The 27,201-nt window shown below is 35.3% G+C and overlaps 4 protein-coding genes and 1 long non-coding RNA gene across 15 annotated transcripts; 3 read left to right on the forward strand and 2 right to left on the reverse strand.

Annotated features, from left to right (window-relative positions):
• Positions 1 to 2,463: 2,463 nt before the first annotated feature.
• LOC105179629 (tubby-like F-box protein 8) lies at positions 2,464 to 6,834 on the forward strand. 2 transcript variants are annotated; one of them, XM_020691738.2, is made up of 6 exons: positions 2,464 to 2,774; positions 2,855 to 2,883; positions 3,638 to 4,042; positions 4,183 to 4,270; positions 5,449 to 5,581; positions 5,883 to 6,834. In XM_020691738.2, the coding sequence occupies exons 3-6, from the start codon at positions 3,695 to 3,697 to the stop codon at positions 6,589 to 6,591; spliced, it is 1,278 nt and encodes a 425-aa protein (XP_020547397.1). In that variant the 5' UTR covers positions 2,464 to 2,774; positions 2,855 to 2,883; positions 3,638 to 3,694; the 3' UTR covers positions 6,592 to 6,834. The 2 variants fall into 2 exon arrangements, with proteins under 2 accessions (XP_020547397.1, XP_011101573.1); XM_011103271.3 differs by lacking the exon at positions 2,855 to 2,883.
• A 407-nt stretch (positions 6,835 to 7,241) lies between these two features.
• On the reverse strand, positions 7,242 to 8,302 carry LOC110011561 (uncharacterized). The gene is made up of 3 exons (XR_002286560.2): positions 7,847 to 8,302; positions 7,619 to 7,744; positions 7,242 to 7,456 (listed from the first exon to the last, which is right to left on the reverse strand). It is a non-coding gene; the product is annotated as an uncharacterized LOC110011561 (long non-coding RNA).
• Positions 8,303 to 9,736: 1,434 nt separating this feature from the next.
• On the forward strand, positions 9,737 to 15,719 carry LOC105179636 (uncharacterized). Of its 7 annotated transcripts, none has more exons than XM_020692069.2 (10): positions 9,737 to 9,882; positions 11,165 to 11,240; positions 11,377 to 11,589; positions 11,669 to 11,793; positions 11,888 to 12,058; positions 12,900 to 13,184; positions 13,867 to 14,184; positions 14,303 to 14,584; positions 14,795 to 15,085; positions 15,259 to 15,719. In XM_020692069.2, the coding sequence occupies exons 2-10, from the start codon at positions 11,167 to 11,169 to the stop codon at positions 15,450 to 15,452; spliced, it is 1,953 nt and encodes a 650-aa protein (XP_020547728.1). In that variant the 5' UTR covers positions 9,737 to 9,882; positions 11,165 to 11,166; the 3' UTR covers positions 15,453 to 15,719. The 7 variants fall into 7 exon arrangements, with proteins under 7 accessions (XP_020547728.1, XP_020547729.1, XP_088733039.1 ...); XM_020692070.2 differs by having other exon boundaries at positions 14,306 to 14,584; positions 14,792 to 15,085; XM_088876913.1 differs by having other exon boundaries at positions 14,306 to 14,584.
• A 973-nt stretch (positions 15,720 to 16,692) lies between these two features.
• LOC105179671 (PHD finger-containing protein 1) lies at positions 16,693 to 21,083 on the forward strand. 4 transcript variants are annotated; one of them, XM_020698280.2, is made up of 6 exons: positions 16,693 to 17,640; positions 18,120 to 18,205; positions 18,765 to 19,793; positions 19,884 to 20,105; positions 20,210 to 20,331; positions 20,442 to 21,083. In XM_020698280.2, the coding sequence occupies exons 2-6, from the start codon at positions 18,123 to 18,125 to the stop codon at positions 20,672 to 20,674; spliced, it is 1,689 nt and encodes a 562-aa protein (XP_020553939.2). In that variant the 5' UTR covers positions 16,693 to 17,640; positions 18,120 to 18,122; the 3' UTR covers positions 20,675 to 21,083. The 4 variants fall into 4 exon arrangements, with proteins under 4 accessions (XP_020553939.2, XP_011101626.2, XP_011101633.2 ...); XM_011103324.3 differs by having other exon boundaries at positions 16,693 to 17,244; XM_011103331.3 differs by having other exon boundaries at positions 16,693 to 17,112.
• A 4,258-nt stretch (positions 21,084 to 25,341) lies between these two features.
• Positions 25,342 to 26,723, reverse strand: LOC105179693 (protein MKS1). The gene has a single exon (XM_011103346.3). It carries the CDS (start codon positions 26,586 to 26,588, stop codon positions 25,857 to 25,859), a length of 732 nt encoding a protein of 243 aa, XP_011101648.1. The 5' UTR covers positions 26,589 to 26,723; the 3' UTR covers positions 25,342 to 25,856.
• Between the last annotated feature and the right edge of the window lie 478 nt (positions 26,724 to 27,201).

The following is a 27,201-nucleotide window of genomic DNA, read 5'->3' on the forward strand; positions in this document are numbered from 1 at the left end:
ATAATTTTGGATCGATTTTATCTGATTATGATAGATAGTATTGATTTGTTATAATTTGAAATTGTAATAATTTATGTTGCAGGGAATAATTGATTTTTTTGTGGTTGCAGGCTGCTTCTGCTTCTTTTTCTTTTTAACGTTTGGTTTGTGTCTTCTTACTTCACAGTATAACATGAGAATTGGCTCTTGATGTGTATGAAGAATTTTAAAAGAAATGAATTATTCGATATGTATTGTAATTTTTCTACTCTGGTGAAATAAAATTCAATTTTGAGAAAAACCCATCCAAGATTTTTTATAGTTTTTTTTTTTTTTTCTGAAAATGTGATTGAGGATCGATTATTGCGTGTGTCCATAGATTTAGGGGGATACATAAAAATAAAATAAAATCATTTCAATAATAATAATTACTATAATAGTTTACATATTTATTTTTACTACTCTTATACGGATTACCAAAAAAGAAATAGGGTTTGATTAGACCTTTTCTAATATGTATAATTGCCTGTATTGATGATTCTTCACGTGATTCCAATCTCCATCGCCCTAATTTAATTATTAAAATTGATGTTTTATAATTATAATTCATCTATTGTTACAATAGTTGGCAATCCACAATAATAGTAGTTTTTTTTTTTAAAAAAAAAAAAGTGGTAATTGCATGATTATATCAACATTTCGACAAATTGAGCAGCATATTAATTCAATCAATACGTCAATATAATTAAAAATAATAAATAAATGACACTAACTCACATAAAATAAAATAAATACCTATATATTTGATGGAGTTCGAACCCATGACCTGAAATTTGGTCATGAACCTCAATTTTCACTACTAGGCCAAAATAACATTGCGTGCGAGGATAAAAGTTTGAACTTTTCTCTAATTTTATCTCATAAGAAAAATCAAAATGGACAGAATTTTGATCCTTGAATAAAAAATATATGTACATATATTATATTGTGAAGGCATGGTAGAAATGGTTCACAAATAAAATGTCAACTCATGTAATATTGAGCAGTGGACAATTTATTTGGATGAGACAGATGGAGGAGTGGAACATGCATGCCTCTTTGCTAAATCATCCATTGACTTATGTGAAAGGCCTGTGCTGAGACATGGCATCCCTAGACCCTGCCTGGAAATGCCCTTTCACAAACTCAAAATTTTAGATTCTTCCGCCGTTGACTTACCAATTCTTTTTTCACCTTAAAAATTAAGACAATTTTTTGTGTAATTAATAGCCCAGACCAGCAAACTCGTTGGACGTGAGAATTGCCATCAGACCCACCAAGTGAATCATGAAATATGACAATAAATAACCCATCGTAGAAAAATATTCAATTGGTGTATTTGAATTTTTTTTTTATCAAGGTTTGTATGAGACTTGTTTCTAGTTCTTAATCGATGTGGGATGGGGTTATCACAATGATCGTTTTTTATTATGTAATTATTCGAGTTATTTGGAGCATAATCTTAAACTGAAGATAAGACTCAGTATTACAGAGATCCACCACTGTTGTGATATATTAAACACGTATTTTGTTTGACATTTACATTGAATATGTAAAAGTTTGCCAGATAACACGAATTGTTCGTTTCTCACTCGTTTGTTGATACTTGTTCATCATTCTATAATTCAAGTTTTGTGTTCTGAGTCTGTTTAAAGTTTAGGATGAGTCAATTAAGACTTGTGTAGCTTTATCCAAATCTCGATATATTTTGATATTTTGAATATCTAGAATATATATATATATATATATATATATATTGGATAATTACTTGTTTTTCCCACGTCAAATTGAAACCTTAATGAAAAATTATTAATCTTTAAGAATACACAAGGAAATAAATAAATAAAATATTGAGCTTCCAACTGTAATGATCTAATTGGATAAATGAGTTTACGAGGGTGCAATTGGGCAAATGAGTTTATGAAATTAGCTATTTGTAGGAAAAAAGTAATCAAATTGAATTTGAATAAGTTATATAATAGATGTAATATATTATTTTGTGTAATTGACGTATAATTTAAAAAAATAATTATTTATATAATAAATTTATTACATTTGTCATGTGATTGCTTCGATTTAATTAAATTTAATTTGAGTAAGAATTTTTTGATCTGTAGCTCCCAAATTTAGTCAAATAGCAAATATTCCTCCAAATTTTATAAAATTACATATATTATTCTTATAAACCTTTAGGTTTCAATAAAAAAAAGGTAAATATGATAATTTAAGTTGCAATTTTTTTTCTTTTCAACATAATTAATATAAATCAATTAAACCATTATTCGAATATTTAATATAAATATAATAAATTAATAAAAAATCCAAACTTAAGGAAGAAAAAAAAAAGGAAAATCCAAAAAAATAAAGAGAAAAAGAAATTTAAAGGAGGAGCAGTACGGTTTGGGTGTGTTATTTAATATTGTTATAGGCAAAATGGAAGAAGAGCCCGTGAACGTGAAGCGGATTTAACAGGGTGTGGAATCCGACACAAACAAGTGCGAGAGATAGACTTTTCCTAAGATTTCTAGAGAGAGAAAGTAGTAGGAGGAGAGAAACGCGCTCAAGGAGACACACACACACACACACACACACACGCGAAGACCCAATACCAATACCAAAACCAAAACCAAAATCCAAAATTGTGTGTTTTAATTCGAAGGAAGGATCCAGTGATTTGTACAGATAATACACATACAAACCATCTTCATCTTCATCTTCATCTTCATCGTTCGTCCTCCATGGACGGAAACTACAAGGTCAGCTCCCGCTCCCCCAAGTCTATGTTTCTGACCTTTTCGCTTCTGCCTCTGAATTCGAGTTGTTTGTCTGTTTCTAGGCTGTTCTAGTAAATTGCACAAGACTCGCGTACGCATTCTCCTGTTTGCATAGAGGAAAATGTGAACTGCTGAAATTTTTAGTTTAACTTGAATTTCTTGTCAAGTCTGAATTTATGTTTGAAGACTGCCTTTTTTTTTCCCCCTTCTTTCTCCTTTTTTGTGATTTCTGGTGTGAGTGAGTAAATTGAAAGATTAAATTGGAGTAGTCGTCTCGTGTGTTTCTTTGTCTTGTCCTTGAAATTAATTTGCACTTTGTTTTTGATAAAGAAATTCTTTATTTTTTTCTGTAATTATTTCTGGATTTGAACTTTTTGTTGGTCTTTTACGTTTTTCTGGTATCTTCCACACAGAAAATCAAAAAGATTTTTTCTTTCTTCCCGAATTCGGAGCTGTTGCTCATTTGGAGGGTTTATATATTTTTCTGGACTTTTTTCTTTTGAAATTACTTTGTTTTTTGCTCATTGATGGATGCAGGTTTCATGGTTTTGGAGTAATTAAATGTTGAATTAGAAGCGGGAAACTAGTCGTTTATTAAAGTATGCTATTTGATCTGCTTTGTGTTCTCCATGTGAGGGTCTTCTTTTGGGGGAATCTTCTTTTCTTGCTTTGTGCTTTTCCTCATTCTTCTTTTTTTCCTTTGCTCTTAAGTTATGAGAAAAAGGTTTCTGTACTAAAGACACTCGTTCAATTGCTCAAGCCTGTGGAACACAGATGAAAATTATTTGAATTTGAACACTGTTTTACTAATTCGTTGAGGCATAATTAATGTGCTTAAAATGCAGAAAACCTTGGACACCCGGAATCCATAAAGACCTACAGGACGTTTCTACTTTTAGTAGATGTCGTTCCGTAGCCTAGCTCGTGACATAAGGGATAGTATTGGAAGCTTGTCGAGGCGGAGCTTTGAGGTGAGGCTGCATGGCCATCACGGTGGGAAGTCTCGTGGTGCCGTTCATGAGTTGCATGACCAGCCTGTAGTTATCCAGAGCAGTTGTTGGGCTAGTCTTCCTCCAGAGTTACTCCGTGATGTGATTAAGAGGTTGGAGGACAGTGAGAGTACATGGCCTGCCCGAAAGCATGTCGTTGCATGTGCAGCTGTTTGCCGATCATGGAGGGAGATGTGCAAAGAAATTGTTCAGAGTCCTGAGTTTTGCGGAAAATTGACATTCCCAGTATCTCTCAAGCAGGTTGGGTTTCTTTATCTTGCATTTGCTTGTTGTTATTGTCTTGTACTGCTGACGCTTATTGAGTTAGCAACTTGATGGTGAAAATGGTTGATTAGGTGATCAATTTTACTGAAACTATGCTTTTTGTTTCTCTTTTGCAGCCGGGATTTCGAGATGGAACTATTCAATGTTTCATTAAGAGAGACAAGTCCAATTTTACCTACCATCTGTTTCTTTGCCTTAGCCCTGGCAAGTTGTTCTTACTGATTCTTATTGTTGCCAACCCAATGAAAATTTCCTTGGAGCCTGCTATTCATTTCTAATAAATAGAGTGTATAGACTGCACACGGTGACCCTATTGCTGTTTTAGATTGACAGTAGTTATTTCTCATTTTTGCTTGTTCCAATTATAGCAGTATATATCAAAATTAAGGTTATCTTTTGGCAAAAACTGGATATGAAATTTTGATAAAGGTAGGCTGTTGATTTTGATATAGGAGGAAATTCTGAAAATCAGTGATAGATTTTGTGTAGAAGCATTATTATTATGTTGATGTGGTGTGGCATTTCTTTTATCATCCATCTGATTATGGCTGTTGGGGATGCCTGCTTTAGTAATCCAGTGATATAATTTTATACTTCTGAAGCCATCTCTGGCAATGTGTATAGTTGTAAACTCTGAGCTTTAGCAGCAAAGAAATGCTTGGTATGGTGTTATTCTTTAGTTTCTGGTTATAATTTATTTGAGAAAGCAGAAAGCCAAGTTTGATAGCCGGGACTAGTAAGTCACTTTTAGCAGTTGGGTCAACAATTCTCTTTATTTTTGGTCTTCTTATAGCATGAGATGTGGATGATGAGTTCCTTGATATTACTTTCTGCTGTGTTAGTGGAGCATCTAAACCCACGGCAATATATTTATCTCCTAATTGCATGCATGTCGACTCTTTCAGCGCTCTCGAACTCAATAATCTTTTGACAAGAGTGGGGCAGTCTTTTCCTTTCCGATAGTCTATAAAGGAGCTGAGAAGAGTTTGAATAGGATCCATTTTTTATTGTGCAAATTCTTGTTTCTTCATATGTGTCTTCATATTGGTGAGCCGAAGCTTGATTATAGAATTGATCAGCGCTGAAATATTTCTCTGGTTACACTGCATTTTTGACTTTTTTATGGTTGGTATTGGATCTTCGGCGATATCTATTCAGCTACACTTTTTGTTAAGAAAAAAATTGTTAAGTTGTTGTGTTTGGTTGAATTAACTATGTGTCTATGCATGAGCTAGGTTCAGTTCTCTATTTGAGTGGATATATGCTGAGCTGGAGCTGAATGTTTAAACTGAAGTACCTGTGTTGTTTTACTTGGTGGTTCTTCTTCTTGGACTGACCTCATCTAATTTGTTAATGCTTTCTTGTATGCTACATTCTTGCAGCCTTACTTGTAGAGAATGGTAAATTTCTTCTTTCTGCAAAACGGAATCGCAGAACCACTTGTACAGAGTATGTGATCTCCATGGATGCTGATAACATATCAAGGTCAAGCAGCTGTTATATTGGAAAAGTGAGGTGAGTGCAATTCCTATCAAACACATTCTCTTGCTTTACTTTCTCGCATCCATTTGAGCCTTTGTAAGAATCCAATCAATCGCAAGTTGTACCTTTTGTTGTTAAAGGATTTGTTCCTTGTTCCATGGAGAATCTAGCATTCAGTTAATATTTTGATTTCATACGCATGATTGTTTAAGAAAGTTCTGGTCCAGAGGACTGACGCTACTAAAATTTGTATCTGCAGTAGTGCTATTTATTCATTTATTGATAAGGGGATCTTATTTAGTTGAACTGACTTTTTCTGTACTTTGTTTATCAGGTCGAATTTCCTTGGAACTAAATTCATAATCTACGACACACAGCCACCACACAACAGCTCCGATGTTTCCCACCCGGGTTGTACCAGCCGTAGATTCTACTCGAAAAAGGTTTCTCCAAAAGTCCCCAGTGGAAGTTATAACATTGCTCAGGTTGCTTACGAGCTTAATGTGCTAGGCACAAGAGGCCCACGTCGGATGCACTGCATCATGCATTCGATCCCCTCTTCTGCACTTGAGCCGGGTGGTACTGTCCCCGGCCAACCTGAGCTCCTTCCCCGCCCTCTTGAAGACTCATTCCGGAGTATATCCTTTTCCAAATCAATCGACAACTCAACAGAATTCAGCAGTGCCCGTTTTTCAGACACAGTCGGCCCACGTGAGGACGACGATGGTGGAAAGGATAAACCTTTGGTTCTGAAAAACAAGCCACCAAGGTGGCATGAACAGCTGCAGTGCTGGTGCCTAAATTTCAGAGGGCGGGTAACGGTTGCATCTGTCAAGAATTTCCAGCTCATTGCCGCTATGCAACCTGCTGCGAGTGCACCAACACCATCCCAACCAAACCAGTCCGATCATGACAAGATCATTCTGCAATTTGGGAAGGTTGGCAAAGATATGTTCACCATGGATTATCGATATCCTTTATCAGCCTTTCAGGCTTTCGCCATCTGTCTAAGCAGCTTCGACACTAAACTGGCATGTGAATAGAAGTAGCAGAAGATTTGAATTAGGCTTCTTGTGTGGACTTCAGTGTGTAAAAATCACTGTTGTGCTCTTGCAAATGAAGCAGTGTTTTCTTCTTGTTCTTCCTGTTCTGCTTTTTTAATTATTAGTTATTTTTAATCTGGTCGAGATACGATGATTCTGTTGTATTCTGCTGTAATACGATCATTTTTCTTCTTCCTCTTGACGGGACTGCATAATTTTAAACCTCGTTCAAACTTTTTCTTATTCTTTAGTCTATTCTTTCTTTCCTTTCCACTATAACCACTGCACTGCTAAGAATACTACGGTTGGTATAATGAATTTTGTTAGTACTATGATTATGACATTTGTACATTTGTTGCAAGATTTCTACGCCCACTGCCCATGTGGTTTGTGCATTGATCCCACAACCTCAATTCTGACAAACATATCAAACCTAATAAAATTGATTTTTATTAATGTTAGTTAATTATTAACTGTGGGTTGCTATTCTCTCAGGACCGCAGATTAAGGCTGTGCTGCGTGCCGTGTACTGATGCGCTAGTGTTGATTGGTCGATTTCAGTAAATAAATACTCAAAGCCTTGTGGTTATCGTATTAATACGACGATAACAACAAAATCTACCTTAGCACAATGAAGACGAATCTCAACATACAGTTGACATTTGATTCTTCATTATTGAGTGTCAACGGAAAAGATATGAAATGAGGAGAAACAGCTGACAGGCATGAAGCAGATGAAATTTTGTACATTTTCTATGAAACAGAAGCATCCTCCCACAGGCTTGATCAGCACTGATTAGATGTTAAGACTTCTGATCACCTGGAAAACAGCAGCTGACCATCATGATTCTTGATTCTTCTGGCACTATGAAGAAAAGGAAAACTCAAAAACAAGTGGAATTGAGGAACTTGAGCAGAGCAGGTATGTGCTTTATAGTCAGCTCCAGTAGTGTGTAGACCTCTGTTTTTTAGTTGCATAAACTTGGCGAAAACGTCTAATACAGAAAAGAAGATTAATCAGACTCACCTAGTCAAATAAGTCCATTCGGCTATAGCTTTGCAAAGACGCGACCAGAGGGGAAACTTACGTCCTTGAACGTGCACCTTGAGGTTCTCCGTTTGAGACTCACCATACAGTCAGAAACCAGAAGAACTGCAGAAGAAGAGTGGCCTGGATGAGCAAATAACTCAGAATTTTTTCCACTATATTACCTATAAAAATCAAAGCTTTTGAAGTTGGGACGGCGCAGAACACCTCTGTTTGGACTTGGCACCCATCGTTCCAATCCTGGGCTAGATTGCTCCATGGAAATGACAGATTCTGAGAAGTGAGCACTGTTAGGAATCTTCACAAACTCAATGTGAGACCTTCATTTTTCTATCATATACCATTACAGAGAGGTATTTTAAGTCTGCTACATGCTAAAGAAGACAAATTGGCATTATAATACAAGTAAAAGAATGAGAATGATGGGAAGAGAGAAGTATATGTGTGCACAATATGTTTTTATATAGTTTTCTAGGTCACCGGGCCACACCATGACCTCGGATTTCAGCTTTCGTGCGTGTCTTGGAGCTGGATGGTCAAATTTTCACTAAATAAACTAAAGATTCGCGATTACGCCTGTTTGAAAACAGCGAGATTATGCACTCTTGAACTAGTGGAGTCCAAACAAATTGCTCATCAATGCTTCCTTAGTACTTATATGTAAGTTGTGCTTTTTCTTGCAAATAACTCATCATATATTAGTAGTTTGTAGCTCCAAGATTGTTGATGGAGATTAGATCTGATAAGGTTGCCAGAAATGAGGTATATTGGTGGAGCACTAAACTGAGTATAATGGAGGCCAAGTATCCAAATTCAATATTTATATATGCAATCTGGGAGTGCAGTTGGATTCATATTGTGACCACTTTGAGCAACTTTTGGGAGGATAATAATAATTACAATATTGCTGGGGATTTCAAGATGATATCAGATGTGGGCTCTCATCAGCTATCTTTTTTTACCCAACCAAAAACACATTTCATCAATCTTGCAAATCATGCTTTTATAATGTTGCAATGAAATGAAGAAGATAATATGTTATAAGAATTCACATCTACTTGTTTACACGCGTGCGCAAAGTGGTAGTTTTCTGTACAAAAAAAGGTTTGTGTAAAAAGAGAAAATATTCCTTTTGGGGGATACGATTACCCCAAAATATTATTTTATTATTTATCAAAACGAACATCTCATATTCACCACTTAAATTGAAAAAATAATTGCGTATCAGATTTTTATCGGTAATGTGCTCCAGGTTCAATCATTACATCGTTATAACTAAGAATTTTAAATTTACATAAAATGATACAAATACACGTCTCACCTTTAACCACTAGACTAAAACATTATCACCGCGACTTCTTGGTCAATTTTGTGGGTACACATTTTGAACTTGTTTCTAAAGTTTATTCACACAATTTAAATATAGTACATCGCGAAATAAATGGTATTATTCTGTCCAGGTTAATTGCTTTACTGATGTAAAGTGTGCGCAAAGCTGATTTCATTGGATTTGGGCACGTTGTTTTGGATTCCGCCGTGCATGCAATATTCAACTTAGAGTTATATATATATATATGAACTCGATTCTACAACCTATGTATTTATCGAATTGAAATTTTATTTCAAACCCTTTTATATATTTTATTTTAGTTAATATATATATGTTATGCGTATAAAGTTGGAATCATTTATTGTATGTGTAAGAAAATATTTTATACAGGTTGGATGTATATATTTTATTAAAATATAAGACATAACGTGATTTGAAATAGAAACGTCATTTTTTGTATTTAATAAAAAGATAAAAAAATATTATTTATATTTTTGAAGTTACGTTCAAATTAGAGAATTAAGAATTTTGTATCTGTAATAATAAATTTTTTATATTTATTCGGATAATTTTCAATTGTTATGAATTTTATAGTGTTTTATATTAATACCATATTGGGGTTGTAATTCAATATACTGCTGTCATGGTATCACTGGTTGGCAGCAATTTTTCCTTTTCCTTTTTTATTTTTCGAAAAATAGGCGAATAAGAGGGGTTTTTCTTAATAGTTCTAAGAAAAGTTGGACTTACCAATAATTTTACAAACTTTGGGGGGGCTTTACAGAATTATCGGACTCTTTTGCTAAAACTCAATTATTACTCTCGACTTCGGAGTGAAAATCAGCAGGAAAAAGATAAAAAATTTAATCTTTCTCGAGTAGAGAACGCATATGAAATTTGAAATCTTCTTCAGGTAAATGTAAACTCATGTTTTCTCCACCCAATTTTCTCATTGCTCCTTTTTTGTGCTTGATCGTTGAATGCTAATTGCCGAAGTTCCTGGAATTGTGATTTTTTCCCCTAAGGGAGAAGAAACTGTACATTTTCTCTTCAATTCTTTGGTTTTCTGCTTATGGTGAGTAAGTGAATGATGGGTCTTTGGCTACTTTGACTGTTTGTTTGTGTGTGCGCGCGATATTTGCCGTAATTCTATGCGGAGTTTTACTCAATCGCAAATGTTTTTGTTTTAATTTGGAATAAGAGAATTTTAAGGCATTATGGGTTTTTACCTATCTTTGGTTGAGTTGAAGAGTTGGTATATTGTGAAGGCAAGTTAGTTTTCATTTTGTAGAAGCCATTTAATCAAGTTCTGGAATTTAGTTATTTTCCATGCATAATTTAATAGTTTTTTTTTTTTCTTGAACTTTGTATATTCTATAATTGAACACTAGTTCCCTGGCTCTATGGATTACTCTGCTACTTCATTTGATGCTATTAAGCATTTACTTATTGTGTGTTTGGTTCACTTGAAGTTTTCCTGTTTGCATAAAAATGAAGCATACAGAGTAATGCCACCCAAATGATAGAAGAGATAAGGGAAAAAGAAAATAATAAATACTTTGTACTATAAAACCTTTTACGAAGTATTATAAATTCGAGTAATTGTGGTTGTTCCATTTGAAGAAAAGAGACTTAAGAGACTTTGTTTTGGAGTTATTAAACAACTTAATTGTTGTACTTGAATGCTAATTTATATGAGCATGAATTGCTCAATATTTGCTCCCACTTTGCAAAATTGGGAAAGAAAAGATCTTGGCTACTTCTGTAATAGCAAATCAAACCATTCCGTTTCATCTTTTCCGCAGTGGATTCACAATAAACATCTCTTGTACTTTGACTGGGATTGGACTTGGTCTTTGTACACCATTTGGCTTTGGGGTGTGATTATTTTTAAATTACTGAGTTTTGTAATGGTCATTTTATGCCAATTTCAGGGTCATAGTGTGTAAGACATCTCCTCCATGCTTTTTCTGTTATTTAGTCTTCGATGGTTATCTTATTACAGGTCTTGACATTAGACTTTTTATACAAAGCTGATATTTAGTTTATCTAGATGACATTTTTACTGCAGAAAATCTGGAAATTTTCTTTATGCTAAGAAATTCTCAAATGTATAACAATCAGAAAAAAGATATTAGCCATTAGATGTGAGCGAAATGTAAGCACGATTCATCCCATGGTTTCCCTGAATGCAGCAATGGAAGATCAGCAAAGTAATGCGGCACAGAATTTTGGTGCAACTGTACAACCAGTTGTTGTTGCAGCATGGAGGTATGATGAACCCTCCCTCTATGTCACTCCATTTATGTTTGCTGAGTAGCTTCCTTTTCCTCGAGTCATAGGAATATAAGAAGACGGTTATGCTTGATATAGGATGACTAACAACTACTGGTTATATTCTGAGCAGGGGAAGGTTTAAAATACCCAGTCATAATTTATATATAAATGTGGCTGCTCATGTCTCAAACAAAGCGTGCATGAAAGTGCTGGAAGTAGCAAGTACGATGCCTGAGTCGTTATGCCTAGAAATGTTCCCACGGCTTGATGTATGGCCTGCATCCTTTAAGAGCTCGCCACCAACTGAACAAAGTATTGCACTGTTCTTCTTTCCGGAGGGAAGGTGGGGGAAGAAATTTAACTCTAGTATTTCTTATTTCCCTTCCTTTTCCCCCCTATTTACATGCAATGTACTTTGACAGAGGTGAAGAGATTCTCGATTGCCTGCTGAATGATGCAATCTGCACCGACTTTGCCCTTAAAGGAATGATTGGCAAAGCAGAACTCTTAATATTTAGTTCTCTCCAACTGCCAGAGAAACTTCACAGTGAGTCCATTAATCATTGTATATATAGAAGCATTGTTATGCTTTTCACTTACATGAAGTGACATTGTCTGTTCCATTTCTCTTTAATTTGCAGGATTCCAGGGGAAACTTTACTTTTGGGGGGTCTTCAGGGGACAACAAGCTGCTTCATATGATCAATCGGATTATTATGTTAGAGTGAGGCAGATTTTATCTTCAAATTCAGGTAATTACAGGAGCTTTGAGGGGCAAAGTTCAGTAACCATTTCGAGCAAGCACAGTCCTTGTAAGTCCTTGAGAAATGTTGTCAGTCATGCTTCTGCTTTATATTATTATTCGTTTAGAGCTTGAAATTCAGGTTCTTCTTTGCAGATATAAAAACTTCTATGAACTTAACTGTTCAGCTAGAATTTTCTATTTGATAATTTTATGTTATTTAAAGTATTGACAATTTTGCCTTTAAATTTCCAAAAAGAAATTACCCAAAGGACTAAAGGGAACATAATCTAAATATTAGGTCCTGAAAAATTTTGAATTAAATATTATGCACTAAGATGGTAGTATGATTCTGAACTTAAACTTTAAGGATTCGTCAATGATATTTGTCTAACAAATATTCAGCAGCAAATACTGTTCATTATAAGAACAATCAAATGTTATTTAATGAAAATTAAACACATCATAAATGTTTACAAGATCTGTGGAGATGCCTCCATTTGTTTAGATGTCAATCTGTTTTCTGGCTGTATGGATGTACAAGCTATATATTCAAGTTTGTTTTTAGGAATTTGGTCTTCATCTTTGGCCTGTTCGTTTGTTGTTATGAATATATCTTGTGTTCTTGTAGCATGGATATTTTCATGGACATTTTATTTCTTATACATTCAATTATTTCTATTATTCAGTTCTTTAGAAGATAATATGATCTGAAAACTGTAACTCTGAAGCGTGTTGATGATGGTCTTGCTCGACTTGCGTATTTACTTATTTATATTCTTGTGTATACCTGCTTCTCATTTACTTCATTTTACTGGTAACCTACTATTATGTTGATGCACTTGATGGGCATTTTGATAGTATATTCCTTCTTTTTGTTGCTTCCTCTTCCTTTTGCCTTTGTGGATTAGCAAATCATGCTGCTAAAGCTGATAAAAGGGGGAGACGTTTAGATGATGCTTGGGAACATGCCAGACCATTGGATGAGTTGAGACAGAAGGCAGAGTGCAGGTATTGTGGTTTTGTTTCTACACATGGTGGAATTTCACGCCTTAAGGCACATCTGGGGGGAGGGAATCCTAGAATCCGCTTACCAGCTTGCCATAAGGTGTCACCAGAAGTTAAAAAAGACATGGCTGACTGGTTCAGTCAATGGGTCAAAAACACGAAAGCTCTTTGGACCAAGGAAATTAGAGGTATGCCTTAACCCAGATACCATATGGTAACATCATGTGCATACTTTAGTCTACAGTCTTAAATTTTGTGGCTGAGCATAGAGCAATTGCCTGTTTGTGGCTGCTGCTATTTAGATGATAAGATTCAGTTACTCCTTTCAAATTTTGGCACTCCTTAGATGTTTACGCAGTGTTAATGTCTCATGAACAATGACCTAGACCCTTATCCGCTTCGGTTTTTTGAGACAGATATTCCAAGTAACTGATAAGACTTGCAACAAAGGACAAGAACTGCTTTTTTAGTGTCTAAATACCTACATCTTTTATCTTCACCAAATACAAGGAAGGTCACTGAGTGAATGAATCAAATTGTTCTTTGGTTTTTTCTTATGCACATTTATTGCTCATCCATTTCAATAATTCATTGAATTGCTAGAAAACCTTTTGTACAACATGATGATAATAATTATCAGATAGGTAATGACCACAGAATTTAGTTTTGTCATGTTAGAAACTAGCTTCTGAATGTTTATTCGTGTTTGAGTAAATCTTTAACAATCTTAGCAGTTATTTTTTCCAGGGGCAATAACTAACATGAAATTTTTGATATACTAGAAAGATGGTGCAAGTGACAACAGACATTGCGCCCTAATATATTTTATATTATTCTTATTTTCTTGCTGTATGTTGTGGTGGGTGCTAGCAGAAGCGGCAGCACCTACTGATCAAAGGGGAAGGCCACATGATGTTGCTTGGGAGCACGCCAAGCCATTGGATAAGACAGAATGCAAGTATTTTAGCTTTGGTTCTTTACGTGAGGAGATTTCACATCATAAGGTACATTTGGGTGGAGGAGATCGGGAATCGCGTATGGAGGCTTGGCCAGAAGTGTCAACTGAAACAAAAGAAGTCATGTCTGAGAGAGTGAAAAATTCGATGGCCACTATGTCACCCGAAATAAAAGGAATCATGTTTGGATGGGAAAAAAGTTTGGCGGCATCTAGGATGAAAAAGTCTCAAGGTATATTCATTCATGTGACTTGAAATTTGAACTTGTGATTAACCATTGATTCCTGATGAGATGACTTCCTTATTTTCTTCTGATCTTCCATTCTTGGGGTGGGAATGCATGTTTACAGCAGCTGGTGCACAGGCCGAAACAAGGGGAAGGCCACTAGATAATGCTTGGGAACACGCAAAGCCACTGGATGAGGCGAGGCAAAAGACCCAATGCAATCATTGTGGTTTTGTTTCTCTATATGGAGGTATTTCACGCTTAAAGGCGCATTTGGGTGGAGGGTGCCCTCAATTGCAGCTGCAGGGTTGCCCTCGGGTATCACTAGAAGTCAAGAGTGTGATGGAACAGTGGTTCAATGAGTGGGTAAAAAATTCATCGGCAGCTTGGACAAGGAAATCTCATGGTAATCCTTCAGAGATACATGATGAAGTAATGTTACATTTAAATTCTATTTACTGTTGCAAATAAAGATTGACCAAAGGGAAAAGATGCTTTATGCTTCTGAGCTTAGCTATCTGAGATATTAGCTATCAGTTTAGAAATAAAGTGTGACGATACTTTTATACCTGATTCTTCCATTGTTTAGCAAGTTTTTGTTGTGCCTAAATAGCAGGTTCAGCCAGACATTCTAAGAGGGGAAGGCCACTAGATGATACATGGGAACATGCTATACCGCTGGATGAAATACGACAGGCCACAAAATGCAAGTATTGTGGTTTCATCTCGAAACGTGGAGGAATTTTACGACTAAAGGCACATTTGGCTGGAGGTGATCCAACAACCCACCTGGAAGGTTGCCCTAATGTGCCGCCAGAAGTCAAAAGTTGGATGGCTGAAGGAATGAATAAACGTAGGAAAGGATCAAAGGCTGTACCCTTGGAGACTGTTGAAAGGGTGTTACAAGGTAAGATTCTATTAGATAATATGCGAACTATTTTGCCCCTCCTATGATATCATTGAACCTGCACTTTTTGTCAATGAAATGAAACTATTATGTCTGCACATTGTAATAATTCATCCCAAAATACACGCACCTGTATGTAAACACGAATTGCGTTATTAATGCTTTGTACACAGAAGCTGAGAGGAAAGCGAGCGAATCACAGTGGTCTGCAAAGCGTCATCACATCCTCCAAGAAACCCTCGACGAGATCATGAATAAGAGCCTGAAAAAGAGTCTCCAGAAAATAATAGACGAGAAGAATGCCAGGCTGCAAAAGATGCAATCTGAAATTCAATCACTGGAGAGTCGGTTGGCTTCAATGCCTTAGCGGAAATGATATTCAGGCAACACCTTAACCAACTTTGCATCTAGCTAATATTCCTACCAAGTTTAGGCAGATAGATGTATTGCACTGGATTCTCCCAGCTTTGTATTTCAACTTGCTCCTTCTCCTGTGTATATGATCAGCAACATGTTGTGTTAAAACTTCAACAAAATCTTGAGATGTTTGTATATAACTCTTGAACTAGTACGGAATGTTCTGCCAGCTAAGTGATCCTTATTTAGAAATATGAACACAAAAGTCTTATTACAACTATAGAATCACCACATATATATTAATACATCAGTTATAGTAAGTTCATTTCATTAAATAACTGACCAAGTCTAGGAGGGAATAAGTTCAGATTTGCAGTGAGAAACTTATTGATCATGTCGCTGTCAGTAACACTCTATCCAGCTCATGCTTGGCTGCGTCGTTCGTTTAATTGGAGAGCGATAGCCTGGATTCATTTCTGGTGATTATTCTGATCCCAATTCTTGGATGGCCATATTTTTCTATTTCAATGTAAACACTCTCATCGAATTTTATTTCAAAATGGTCAAACAAATGCAAATGCAAAAGATAATAAAGAATTTGATGCGAATTTGTAAGCAAAAGTTCCTATATAAGATTAAAATGAATTGATTAAGTATAGTATCAAAATTGCAACAACTCGTTAGACATAAACCATGGTTTGTTCTTCAGAATTTTCTCTTGAAGGTTTTGGATTCAAACCATGGTGTGTGCATGAGTAGACTTGTCGGGGAAGAAGAAAAGAAAACAATTGCAACAACTCTTTGTATTTTAAGATTGAAGAATTTGATGTTATCCAAAAAAATTCTCCAAAGTTTGATAGTTAATTGCTAAGTGTGAATCATGTGGTACTTTCTGTTTAGAAGACTAATAGTGAAGTAAATCTTGAACAAAAAAGAGTGTTTAATGCAATTTACCCACTTAGATTCGTAAATTAAAAAATATAATTTATCTGTATTTTTTAAAATCAATCAATTTATTTTTCAGTATAAAGATTATTTTATTTTTTTTAAAAAAAAACACATGAAGGTAAATTATTATTTTTTTTTATAGAGGGTAATTTGCTCATTTACGATATTCATAATATTTACATTTTTTTAACAAAAGAAAAATCTACGGGGTCAATTTGATAATATTTTGCAATTATAGCCCCAAAATTGCAACAAATCTCAAAGTGGAGGACTTAAAAAACAATTCCCTTTTTCTTTTCTCCCTTCCAAATGGCAGAGGTTGCTCCTTCCCTTCTGTTCATGGGTATATGTAGTTGTTCTTCAATGTTTCTACAACTTTGCTCTAACAAGGCAACGAGTCCGCCTCTGTGGGTTGCCCCTGTACGGCGGGACATGTGCATGTGATTAATCCTTACTAGGGTTTGGCAAAAGAAGCCCAGATACAGAAAGAATATAAAAGGAACCTGGTAGAAATTTTCTTTTTTCTTGTTGCCCATAAAACAAACTCCTCTGAAAAGTTTTCTTTATTTGGGGGCTCTTCACATTACAGAAAAAACAGATTAAAAAAGAAATAGCTTGAAAAGATCGATTCTTCAATATGAAGACCCAAGATCCGTCGTATCACTCAGTTTTTGTCATGATCAGTCCTCTGTTTTGATTTTCTTTAATCTCGTTGCGTCATGGTAAACTTCATACTCCTTTCTCTATGGGCCTTTGTTTCTTGGAATCATCTTGTTTCTTAAGTGTGAATGTGCATTGTGAATCTGTATATATGGGTGCCCCTACAAGTTAAAGATTCCGTCTTTCAGAAGCGGGTTTGTACTTTTTCAAGATTTTTAGCCTTTTACCAAATGTTAACTTGTTATACTCCCTTTATGCCTTCAGCCCCCAAAGTTTAAAGAGCTTGTGATTGGACTTCAGACTAAACAAAGAATTTACTTGTAGTTCAGAAAGATTGGTTCTTTGGATGTTACTCCGGGACCTACCAATTTATGTGTGTCAGTGTGTTGTAGGGGAGGAGGGTGATTGGGGTGTGTGGATGGTTGGTTGAAATTGAAATATCAATGTAGATACAAGCCTTTGTTTTAGCATGATAATGTTCGATTGCCACTTACCAATGGGAAAAACGTAGCACTTGGAGCCTGCACATACGATCAGTTGTGTTGCGCTGTAAAATTTTGCATGTGCTGATTATTATCTCAATTAGAAAGGTGATTCATGCTTTCTTGACTGCAGAATTTCTGTTGTTCCATGACTGCTTGTTTTAATTGCAGAAGGCTTTACCTTTTCTGTTAGGAATATGTTATCTTGATAAATCTTAAAAGCTGATAAGATCTTTCCAATGATAAGGGATTATATAGAGAATTTTAAGTGGCAATATATTATTTTTCCCCATTAAGAGCAAATCAATTAGACTATTCTGAGATATGCTGAACAGGCAACCAAAAGGCTGCACAATTTGTTTGCATTGTTCATGTGTTTTGTCATTTATCTGTAGAATGTAATTTAAAGAGTTTAGTTTTAAATAGGTTGTATCTTCCAGGTATATCGTGTAATTTGCATAGTATCATCCTGCTCAAAACCTTTCCAACATTCCTTCGAGCTGCTTTTGAAGAAAATAGCTACAAAATTCCTAGTATATTTGACCAGCTTTTGTTAGCATTGACTTGTCTATAAATTCATCATGCAGGGGATGATATGTCTGCAGTGTGGCGATAGAGGATTTGATAATGCCTTTGTGTTCTGTGTCAAATGTCTGGATGTTGCCGTGCATCGGTAAGCTCATGATGTTTACTTATAACTTCCTCTTCCCCATTCAGGCCACATTTCCATTCTGTACGATGTTGTCCCCTTCTTCTTCTTCTTTCTAAACTTGTGTGTGTATCTCTCTCTTTCTCACTGGTTACCAGTGTATACTACTGTTTGGTGCATGCTGTCCTATTATTATCCATAAGTATCAATGTCTGTTATCCCAACTTTAGTTATTCCCTTTCCCATTTAGCTTAACTAGTAATCTTGGAAATTGAGAAGGATACAGAAGGAAAAATAAAAAGGTGATTTATGTCAAAATATGATAAGTTTGACTTTGGCATGTGGCATTGAATTCTAGTGAAGTTTTCTTGTTGATTTATATTCCCAGACTACAATGTTCCTTAGTTGTTCCTATATTGTGGGTTGAGACTCAGTGTTCAATTTGTTTAACCATTAAACTCTTCATTTATCGTGTATGTACATGATTGACTGAACCCGTGCTTGTTTTTGGGTTTTAGGATCTGAACTTTTCTCATCCTTGGATTTGGATGGTTTAATTCACTCTATGCTACTGTTGTTTCAGCTACTGTTTGGATGTAATACCAGAGACTTTTGATGAATTTGTTCGTTGGGTTTGTGACGAATGTGAAGCAGCAGCACAAGAACAATCTTCTCTGGACGGATATGATGCTATTCAATCCCAGACAAGTTATCATAAAGTAGCAAAAAACATTAAAGGGTTTTCTGGAGTTGGAACAGAGAAAAATGATGTAGAAGCAGTTCAAACAAAAGAGCGTGTTTATAAGGCTGGCTCAGAACAATCGTATAATGCTTGTACAAAACTTGATTTGGTTGAAAATGGTGAATCAGCTGGTGGTAGTTCTTCACCTACACAATTAGGAGATATGAATGTTGAACATGCTATTCTTTCTGCAGCCGATGAAAGGAAAAGATGTCAGCCAAGCTCTTCCCAGCAGCTTGAGGAGGAAAAGGTCAAGGACACTCAGATGCAGAATGCTAAGTTATGTGAGGATGTTTCCCTGAAGGAAAATGTGAAAAAGAAGAGAAGGATTATGGAATCCGATTTGGAGAAAGACCAGCATAGACTTGATACATCATCCAAGCAATCCGATGGGAAATGTGCAAATATAGATATAGCTGAGTGCTCTAGATTGGCTAGCGATTCTACACTCCCTAATAAACTGAAGGAAAATGAGGGCTCTAAGCAGAAAGATCAAAGGTGTATCTCCATAAAACCTCATGATCTGGATACTGATCCGCGCATGGCAGAGCATCCTACTATATCTTGTAGTGGATCTTCGAAAAGTTCACAGAAGAAGAGAATTTGTAAGTCATCTGGGGTTATACTACAGGGGCAGACGATACATAGACCTCTCAGGGAAAATAAAGGGCTCAACTTGCAAAATCAATGTGCTAACCTGAATACTGAAGAAAGGAACTTCATCCCAAGCAATGAACATGTTCGGAACAGAGAATCAGAAGGTAGAGAAGAGAAGTCATCTGCAACTCACGGTATGATCGATTTCTACAAAGATTATTCAAAAGATTTAGTTAGCTCATCTGCTGAACCAGTTATAGTCCCAATTTGGAGGTGAGAAAAATCATAATTTGACTACAAACTTTGCTGAATTTACGTATTGTTTGAAATTCTTATCAGTAATTTGCTACTAAATAATGACAGCGGAAGTTTCAATATTTGGAACAAAAAGTATGATATTCTTGATGGGCTTATAGCTCATATGTCCAGCAAAGCATGTGGAAAAGTATATGAGGCAGCATGTCAGTTTCAACCAGTGATTCACCTGGAAATGTTACCAAGGTCAGATGTATGGCCAAAAAGTTTTCAGACATCAGAACCCAGTGGTGATAATATTGCACTCTATTTTTTCTCATCTGTGATAAGGTGTAGGTCTACATATTTTTTTCGTGCTATCTATCTGTTACTCGATCTCCTCTTAGATCTCAGTACTTGCTTATAAACTTAGTTTTACTATTTTCCTATTGAAGTAAACGAGTTTATCAGAACCTGGTTAAGGAGATGATGCATAAAGAACTTGCTCTGAAAGGCATAATGCAGAATGCTGAGCTTCTGATTTTCACTTCAACAGAATTGCCACTGTTATACTGGAGTAAGTTTGGTTCCTTCTTGTTGAGACCTATTAATGCTGGAGCCGATTTTCACATAGTAAGTCTTTCAATTCTTGCACAAGCAACCCTGTTACAATAAACAGTCTTGCAGCATTTCAGGGCAAGCATTATTTATGGGGCGTATTTAGGGGCAGACAGAGTCCCCAATCAAAATCTCATGCCCATAAACCGGAGTCAGGGGACAAACCGGCGATGAGTTTGGATTTGACAAATGATACTGGCTTCAGTGGGGGTAAAAACCCTGTGAGAGCGGAGAGATGTTGTTCTCGGAGTCCTTGTAGTCCACTAAGCAACTCTGCTAGTTATGTGTCGGGCACTTATTAGGAGTGTATTCTGCAGCCTCTTCCCTTCAGTCTTTGTTATCTTAAACCATGCAAGCGATCAAAAATGTGGTGTAGCTAACTAGTACGGCTGCTGAACCGGAAATTAGCATTTCCATCTACGTCGAGGGCTTTCTCTCGGCCTAGTGTTTATGATGAAATTATGAATGCTGAATTTGGTCCGAGTGAAAACTACATTTTTCTCTTGGGTCTTGTTTGGTGTGGTTAGAAACTTCTTCTCAACCGCAAAGCATTACATGATTCATATATGCTTATGGTGGGTAGTCTGCCAATTTGACTTATTCAGCTTTTGTTGGTTAGCAGGATTATGTAAAATAAATCCGACTATCCAAGAACATGCCAAACAGTGTTCAATGTAGATAAAGTTGGGCTGACTTTTCGGCTTTTAGGTACTGCAGTTTTCTTTGTCGGAGTGTGCTGTGTGATAACTGGGATTTGGACACCCTCGTTTGCAGGTTCTTTCACTCGCAATTGCCCAACGAAGTCGTTTGTCTTCTTTCTGTTTCTGAAATCGTGTTTGAGGGGACAACACTTATTTTATTCACACTCATTTAAATTATTATTTTGAAAATTGAAAATGGAACCAAGAATTGTTTATTTGAAAAAAGAAAATTGTTACTATTATAATGAAGGTAAATAAAAAATATGTTACTACAATTGAAACTATTATTAATTTATTTAATATTTTATTTTATTGAATTGAAATGCTAAATCCATTTGTATACTATAAAGCCATTGTAACTCTTTGTATTGTAAGATTAAGAATCCGACTTTATCCAGAAAAAAAAAAAAAAAAGAGTTTCGAAAGCTGGATGATTAATTACTATGTGTGTATCATGTGGTAGTTTCTGTTGAGAAGACTAATAGTGAGGTAAATTTTGAACAAACGAAAAACTTATGGGGTGATTTTGATAATATTTTAGAATTACAGCACCAAAGTTGCAACAAACCTTAAAGTAGAGGACTTAAAACACAATTTTCCTTTTCGTTACTACCCTTTACAGGGGCGATGTTTGATTTTTGGAATAATTATATTTTTTTTTTTAAAATTGGTGTAATTACACGTAAATTTCATATAGTTTGAACAATTAAATTTAGCACTCTTGAAGTTCGATTCTGTCTAACAAATAAATTTTCTGTTAGTCCAAATTCACTAAATTTGTTAATATTAATAAAAAAAGTTAAAATTTTTTTTATATTTACTCTCACTTGACTTATTACTGATTTATTGAAAATTAAATAAATTTTTTTATGATCAAATTACCCTCATATGTCTTCACGTGTTAATGCATACGAGGAGGTATATCGTCGCAGTTTAAAAAATAATTTAGTTGCAAAAAAATTGTTTGATTTACAATAAGTCAATCGAGGATAAATATCCATTTTAATTTAGTTTTTTTGTTAATATAAATAAATTTTAACTAACAAAATGACTATTTATTAAATGAAAACAAATTTTAGGAATATTAGTTATAATTTTTAAAATTATAAAAAATTTATATATAATTACACAAAATTTGAGAAGAGTAAATTGTGTTCTCGGCTATATGTGGTTGTTGTGTGTTTCTAGAACTTAGGTCTGACACGGAAACCAGTCTGGCTCTTGGGTTCCTGTGATGTGATTACTCGTCAGTAGGGTTTACTTACGACTTCCCCTTCCCATTCAGCCACATCTTTGCAGTCTGTACGAGATTGGATGGGTTTTGATTCACTCTATTCTACTGTCGTTTCAGCTGCTGTTTGGATGTTATAGCAGAGAGTTTTCGTGAATTTTTTGCTTGGGTTTGTGACGAATGTGAGCAGCAGCAGAAGAAGAATCTGCGGTCGGCGGAGATGATGCCATTCAATCCCAGACTAGTTATAAGAAAGTAGCAGAAAATATTAAAAGGGTTTTCTGGAGTTGGAACAGAGAAAAATGATATAGGGGCAGCGTGTTTGATAAGGCTGGCTCAGAACAATCATATAATGCCTTGTACAAAGCTTGATATTGGTTGAAAATGGTGAATCAGCTGGTGCATGGTAGTTCTTCACCTACACAATTAGGAGATATGAATGTTGAACAAGCTATTCTTTCTATTCCCAGAGCTTGAGGAGGAAAAGGTCAAGGAGACTCGGACGCAGAACGCTAAGTTATGTGACGACGTTTGTCTGACGAAAAAGAAGAGAAGGATTACAGAATCCAATATGTAGAAAGAGCAGCATAGACTTAATACGTCATTCGAGCAATCCCATGCATATGGGAAATGTGCAAATATAGATATAGATTGGCTAGCGATTCTACACTCCCTAATAAACTAAATGAAAATGAGGGCTCTAAGCGGAAAGATGAGATTCCCATGCCTATAAACGTTTGGATTTGATAAATTGATACTGGCTTCAGGTTGTTGTTCTCGTCGTCCACGCACTGAGCAACTCTGCTAGTTATGTTTCGGGTGCATAACAAAGTGCTTGGAGTTTCTGCAACCTCTGCCCTTGAGTCTCTTAACTATCACGAATGTGGTTTAGCTAACTAGCTAGAACGCCTGCTGACCCGGAATTAGCATTTCCAACTGCCTTCAGTTCTTTCAATTTTGTTAGATTAAAAACTACATTTTACTTGTTTAGTTAGAAACTTCTTCTCAACCGCAAAGTCTTACATATGCTTATGGTGGGTCGTCTGCGAATTTGACTTATATTGATTATGTAAAACAAATCCAAGAATATGCCAAACAGGGTTATATTGCATTGTAGATGAAGTTGGGCTGACTTTTCGGGTTTTAGGTACTGCAACTTTCTTTGTCGGACCGGCAAAGTGTGCTGTGTGATAACTGGGATTTAGACACTCTCGTTTGCAGGTTCTTGCAGTCGCTAGTTGCCCGACTGAAGTCGTTTGTCTTCTTTTTGTTTCTGAAATCGTTTTATATATAAGTTGACTTTCCACATTGCTGCATTCGGCCACTCGCACGCGACTGACCACTCCTTTCTTTCATTTGGGGGGACTGACTTTTTTGTTACGTAGCCAAATTTATTATAATTTGGGGTAAAAGTAAAATTGTAAAACTGTTTACTTGTTCAGTTTTGAGAGACGTTGATCACAAGCTACATTCTTGATTTTCATATGCTCAATAATTTACGGTCTAAATTACGATGGATTTTATAAGTTTGTTATAATTATAAATATTCTTTTGAGATTAATGGTTCTTGAATAAATACTTTTAGATAATAAACTGCTATGAGAGGGTACTTGTTAGATAGTCATTAATTTATTTATAATTTTTCAATTCAAACAATAAAAATATATTTATAATCATAATATAGTTTACAAAAGTCCATTGTAATTTACTCTAATTTATGATTTATAAAATATATATATGATGTAAATTTATTTAAATTTTTATCTAATTAAATCGAATCAATTATGAATAAGTGTAATTATATTCTTTCATCATTTTTCGTTTTCTCTTTTGATAATTATATATCAATCAAATGATAATTATAAGATTTATAATACAATTAATTCAAATTCAATCAAATATAATCCAAATCAAATATTTTATTGTACATATGTATATCAATATATGTATAAGTATATGTTGTTGAACTAGATTCACATGGCGGCCGATTTTTTTAATCCGATTTGAAAACTGAAATGATGGTAATGAGACGTCTCCGTGTATTAGGTGGATGAATAGTAGCTTTAATCATTTTCTAATCATCTTACCTGCCATCATCCACCTTTTGCTTTCTATATTTCATCTTAATCTTTACTATTAATATTATTAATTTAACGTACCTTTTTTTATTTATTTAATAAAAAATAATTTTGCCTGCCAAGTTTTGACATTCATGAATGTCTTTTTATGACAAACGTGATTTCTTACGGACACCAAACCATGTCTATTAATAGGTATGGAGAAAATTAATTGAAGTATGTCCATCAACCATGACTTATTCTATATGTTTAGTCATCAATTATAGGGTATATACAGTATATTTATTATGTGATTGATTATTTTTTTAAATTATGTATTAAGTGTATACACTTATTATATATTTAATTTAAATAAAAAATTAAAATTTTCCCAAAAACCATGGAAGTTGCTTGCGATTTCGCCGCCGGGCGGGTTTGAGGAATCAGATTATTTCTTTTTTGTTTCTTTCAGTTAGCAGAAGCAAAAAAATTGAACATGTAACTAATTACAAAACAAAAATAAAAGTTTGGGATGGAGATCTAATAAAAAGCAAAGAACATGGAAGGCTGCTACCTTCAACTACTACTACATGTAATTTTAGGCTTAAATGCAATTTAAACTCTCGTTATATGTGAAAAGAACAAAAAGATTTTATGTAAAAAGAGAATTATTAAATGATTTCATGTGTTTTGAAAAATAAAATAAATTACCCCTATTAACCCATGTATACAGAGTAATTTACTTTATTTTTTAAAACACAGGGCAAATTGCTATTTTTTTTCACATAATTATTTTGCTTATTTCTCGTATCACAGCAAGTAAAATGAATTGTTTCTGTAATTGAAGGGGTAAAGCACAATCTTGATAAAAACTATTAACCATAAAATAGATATAATTAATTCATTTTCATTAATATGTAATTTCCTTTAATATATATATATATATATATATATATATATAGTCATATGAAAACGTAGAGTTGACAAAAAAGGACAATGAATTTATAACTTGTGGAAGTAACTGAACGTGATGATGTCCATCAAGCAGAAAAAAACACCAAAAATATGGAATCACAACGTTGTTTTTTCCAATAATTGCAACTTTGACTAAGTGATGAACACATTTACAAATGAGCAAACAAACAAGAAGAAACCGGCAAAATCTTCATCAGTTAGTATCTCTGGTCTAGAAATTCCAGGCTCTGAGAGGCTATATATATATATATATATGTATATACATCATGACAAAAAATATAGTGTGATCATAATTAAACTACCAATTAAGAGCCGAAAATAATATTTGACCCTGTTTCATAAGGCCCACAAAAATTAAAAATTTTCAACTGTAAAGAGAAGAAAAAAGAAAAAGAATTAAATACCCTGAATGGGAAGGCAGTGCCACTTGCTTCAAATTCCAATTTAGTCCCTTTCTTGCTCACCATTGAAGCTGGATGAGTCCACAGCTACCCATTTCTGTCTACAGGTATACAGGGGGCTAAAGGTCAAATAAACTATGGAAAAGATCTAAGGTATTTGGTGAAGGCATGTTGATTTGAGGTGAAATTATGAACGTGGATGGACTTGGCAAGATGTCTAGATTATAGTTATAGTTTCTGTTGCTATGGAGCACAGGGCTCAGGTCATGGAAAAAGTTTAAGGGATTGTAATTTTCCGATGGTGGGGAGAAAAAATTAGGTGGAATTGGAGGAAGAGTGTTGGGATTTGGAGATAGGATTCCTGGGAATTGGCCTGCCGTCCTCTGGATATCTGGTCTAATTTCTATGCCTTCAACTATTCCTATACTTTGATCAAGAACCTGTACTGTTTTCCTGATTCCGTCCGGCGACTTTGTTTTCTCAATGGAGGCGAACCGGGCGGCCGGAGATATTGCGCCGCCCTTGTCCGGGAAAGCGAAGGCTGACGAAGAAGATGAGGTTGTGAGTGAATTGGTAGATGGGGTGCATGTCGAGTTTGGGCCGGTCAAGCGTTGCACTAGTGACATGAACTCATTAGGGTTTGCATGTATTATCTTAGGGGAGACTGTGTATATTATGACCGGCGGCCGTGGGGGCGCGTGGGTGTGGTGGTAGGGTTGAGCTGCTGGAGGCGGCGCCACCGGGGGTTTTCTGATCTTGTGGGAGTCTTTACGTACTTTAAGCGGGGTGGGGCGGGGCCCTTGGAGCTCCCGCTTCGGAGACCGGCCTGAAGGGTTGTCCAGCATGTCCATGGCGGTGGAGACGGTGAGAGGAAGATGGATGGAGATGCAGGTGGTTTGGTGGTGACAATAAATGGTTGTACTAATTGATTTTAGGTGATGATGCTAAGAAGGAAATAAAAATGTAAGCGATTCTAGTCAATGAAGTATTGGGATAATATATATGTTAGAAATTATTAAAATATTTGAGAATATTGGCTAGTTGTGTATTGTAACGTAATGTGCATATACGGTCCGAGGAGGGTCTAGGCCGGTTTCGTAGTGTAATAAATGTTTGAACTTGTCAAACGTTAATTAGGAACGGAGATTACAGGGTTTTAATTGGCATGTAAGATAATTGGGATCAGAATCGGACGACGGAGCTTCGCATGTATATAAGCTTCAAAGATTCTTGAATCGATGCAACTACCTAGTTTAATTAATATTACTACGTATGTAATTATGATTCTCTCCTACATGTTGAAGCTGGTGAATTATACACGTAATTAATTTGATCGGACACGATACCTACACCCTTAAACTATTATTAGAAGAATTTATAAACATTTAATATTTTATTTCATATTATTTTTTAAAAGATTTTCAAATATAACTGCGTAATATCTTATAAGTTTCAAATATATTA

Source organism: Sesamum indicum, linkage group LG2 (assembly GCF_026168435.1).
Source record: "Sesamum indicum cultivar Baizhima isolate 11 linkage group LG2, ASM2616843v1, whole genome shotgun sequence".
Lineage (NCBI taxonomy): Eukaryota > Viridiplantae > Streptophyta > Magnoliopsida > Lamiales > Pedaliaceae > Sesamum > Sesamum indicum.

What these genes read in the sequence shown, in the direction of transcription:
- LOC105179693 (XM_011103346.3), bottom strand. Translation starts at nt 26,588, where the DNA reads ATGGACATGCTGGACAACCCTTCAGGCCGGTCTCCGAAGCGGGAGCTC.
- LOC105179629 (XM_020691738.2), top strand. Translation starts at nt 3,695, where the DNA reads ATGTCGTTCCGTAGCCTAGCTCGTGACATAAGGGATAGTATTGGAAGC. An exon ending in GTTTCTTTGCCTTAGCCCTG is followed by an intron (nt 4,271 to 5,448) that starts GCAAGTTGTTCT and finishes ACATTCTTGCAG; the next exon opens with CCTTACTTGTAGAGAATGGT. An exon ending in TGTTATATTGGAAAAGTGAG is followed by an intron (nt 5,582 to 5,882) that starts GTGAGTGCAATT and finishes TTTGTTTATCAG; the next exon opens with GTCGAATTTCCTTGGAACTA.
- LOC105179671 (XM_011103324.3), top strand. Translation starts at nt 17,179, where the DNA reads ATGTGCATTGTGAATCTGTATATATGGGTGCCCCTACAAGTTAAAGAT. An exon ending in CTGGATGTTGCCGTGCATCG is followed by an intron (nt 18,206 to 18,764) that starts GTAAGCTCATGA and finishes CTGTTGTTTCAG; the next exon opens with CTACTGTTTGGATGTAATAC. An exon ending in ATTGCCACTGTTATACTGGA is followed by an intron (nt 20,332 to 20,441) that starts GTAAGTTTGGTT and finishes ACAGTCTTGCAG; the next exon opens with CATTTCAGGGCAAGCATTAT.
- LOC105179636 (XM_020692067.2), top strand. Translation starts at nt 11,167, where the DNA reads ATGGAAGATCAGCAAAGTAATGCGGCACAGAATTTTGGTGCAACTGTA. An exon ending in ACTGCCAGAGAAACTTCACA is followed by an intron (nt 11,794 to 11,887) that starts GTGAGTCCATTA and finishes TTTAATTTGCAG; the next exon opens with GATTCCAGGGGAAACTTTAC. An exon ending in TAGGATGAAAAAGTCTCAAG is followed by an intron (nt 14,185 to 14,302) that starts GTATATTCATTC and finishes GCATGTTTACAG; the next exon opens with CAGCTGGTGCACAGGCCGAA.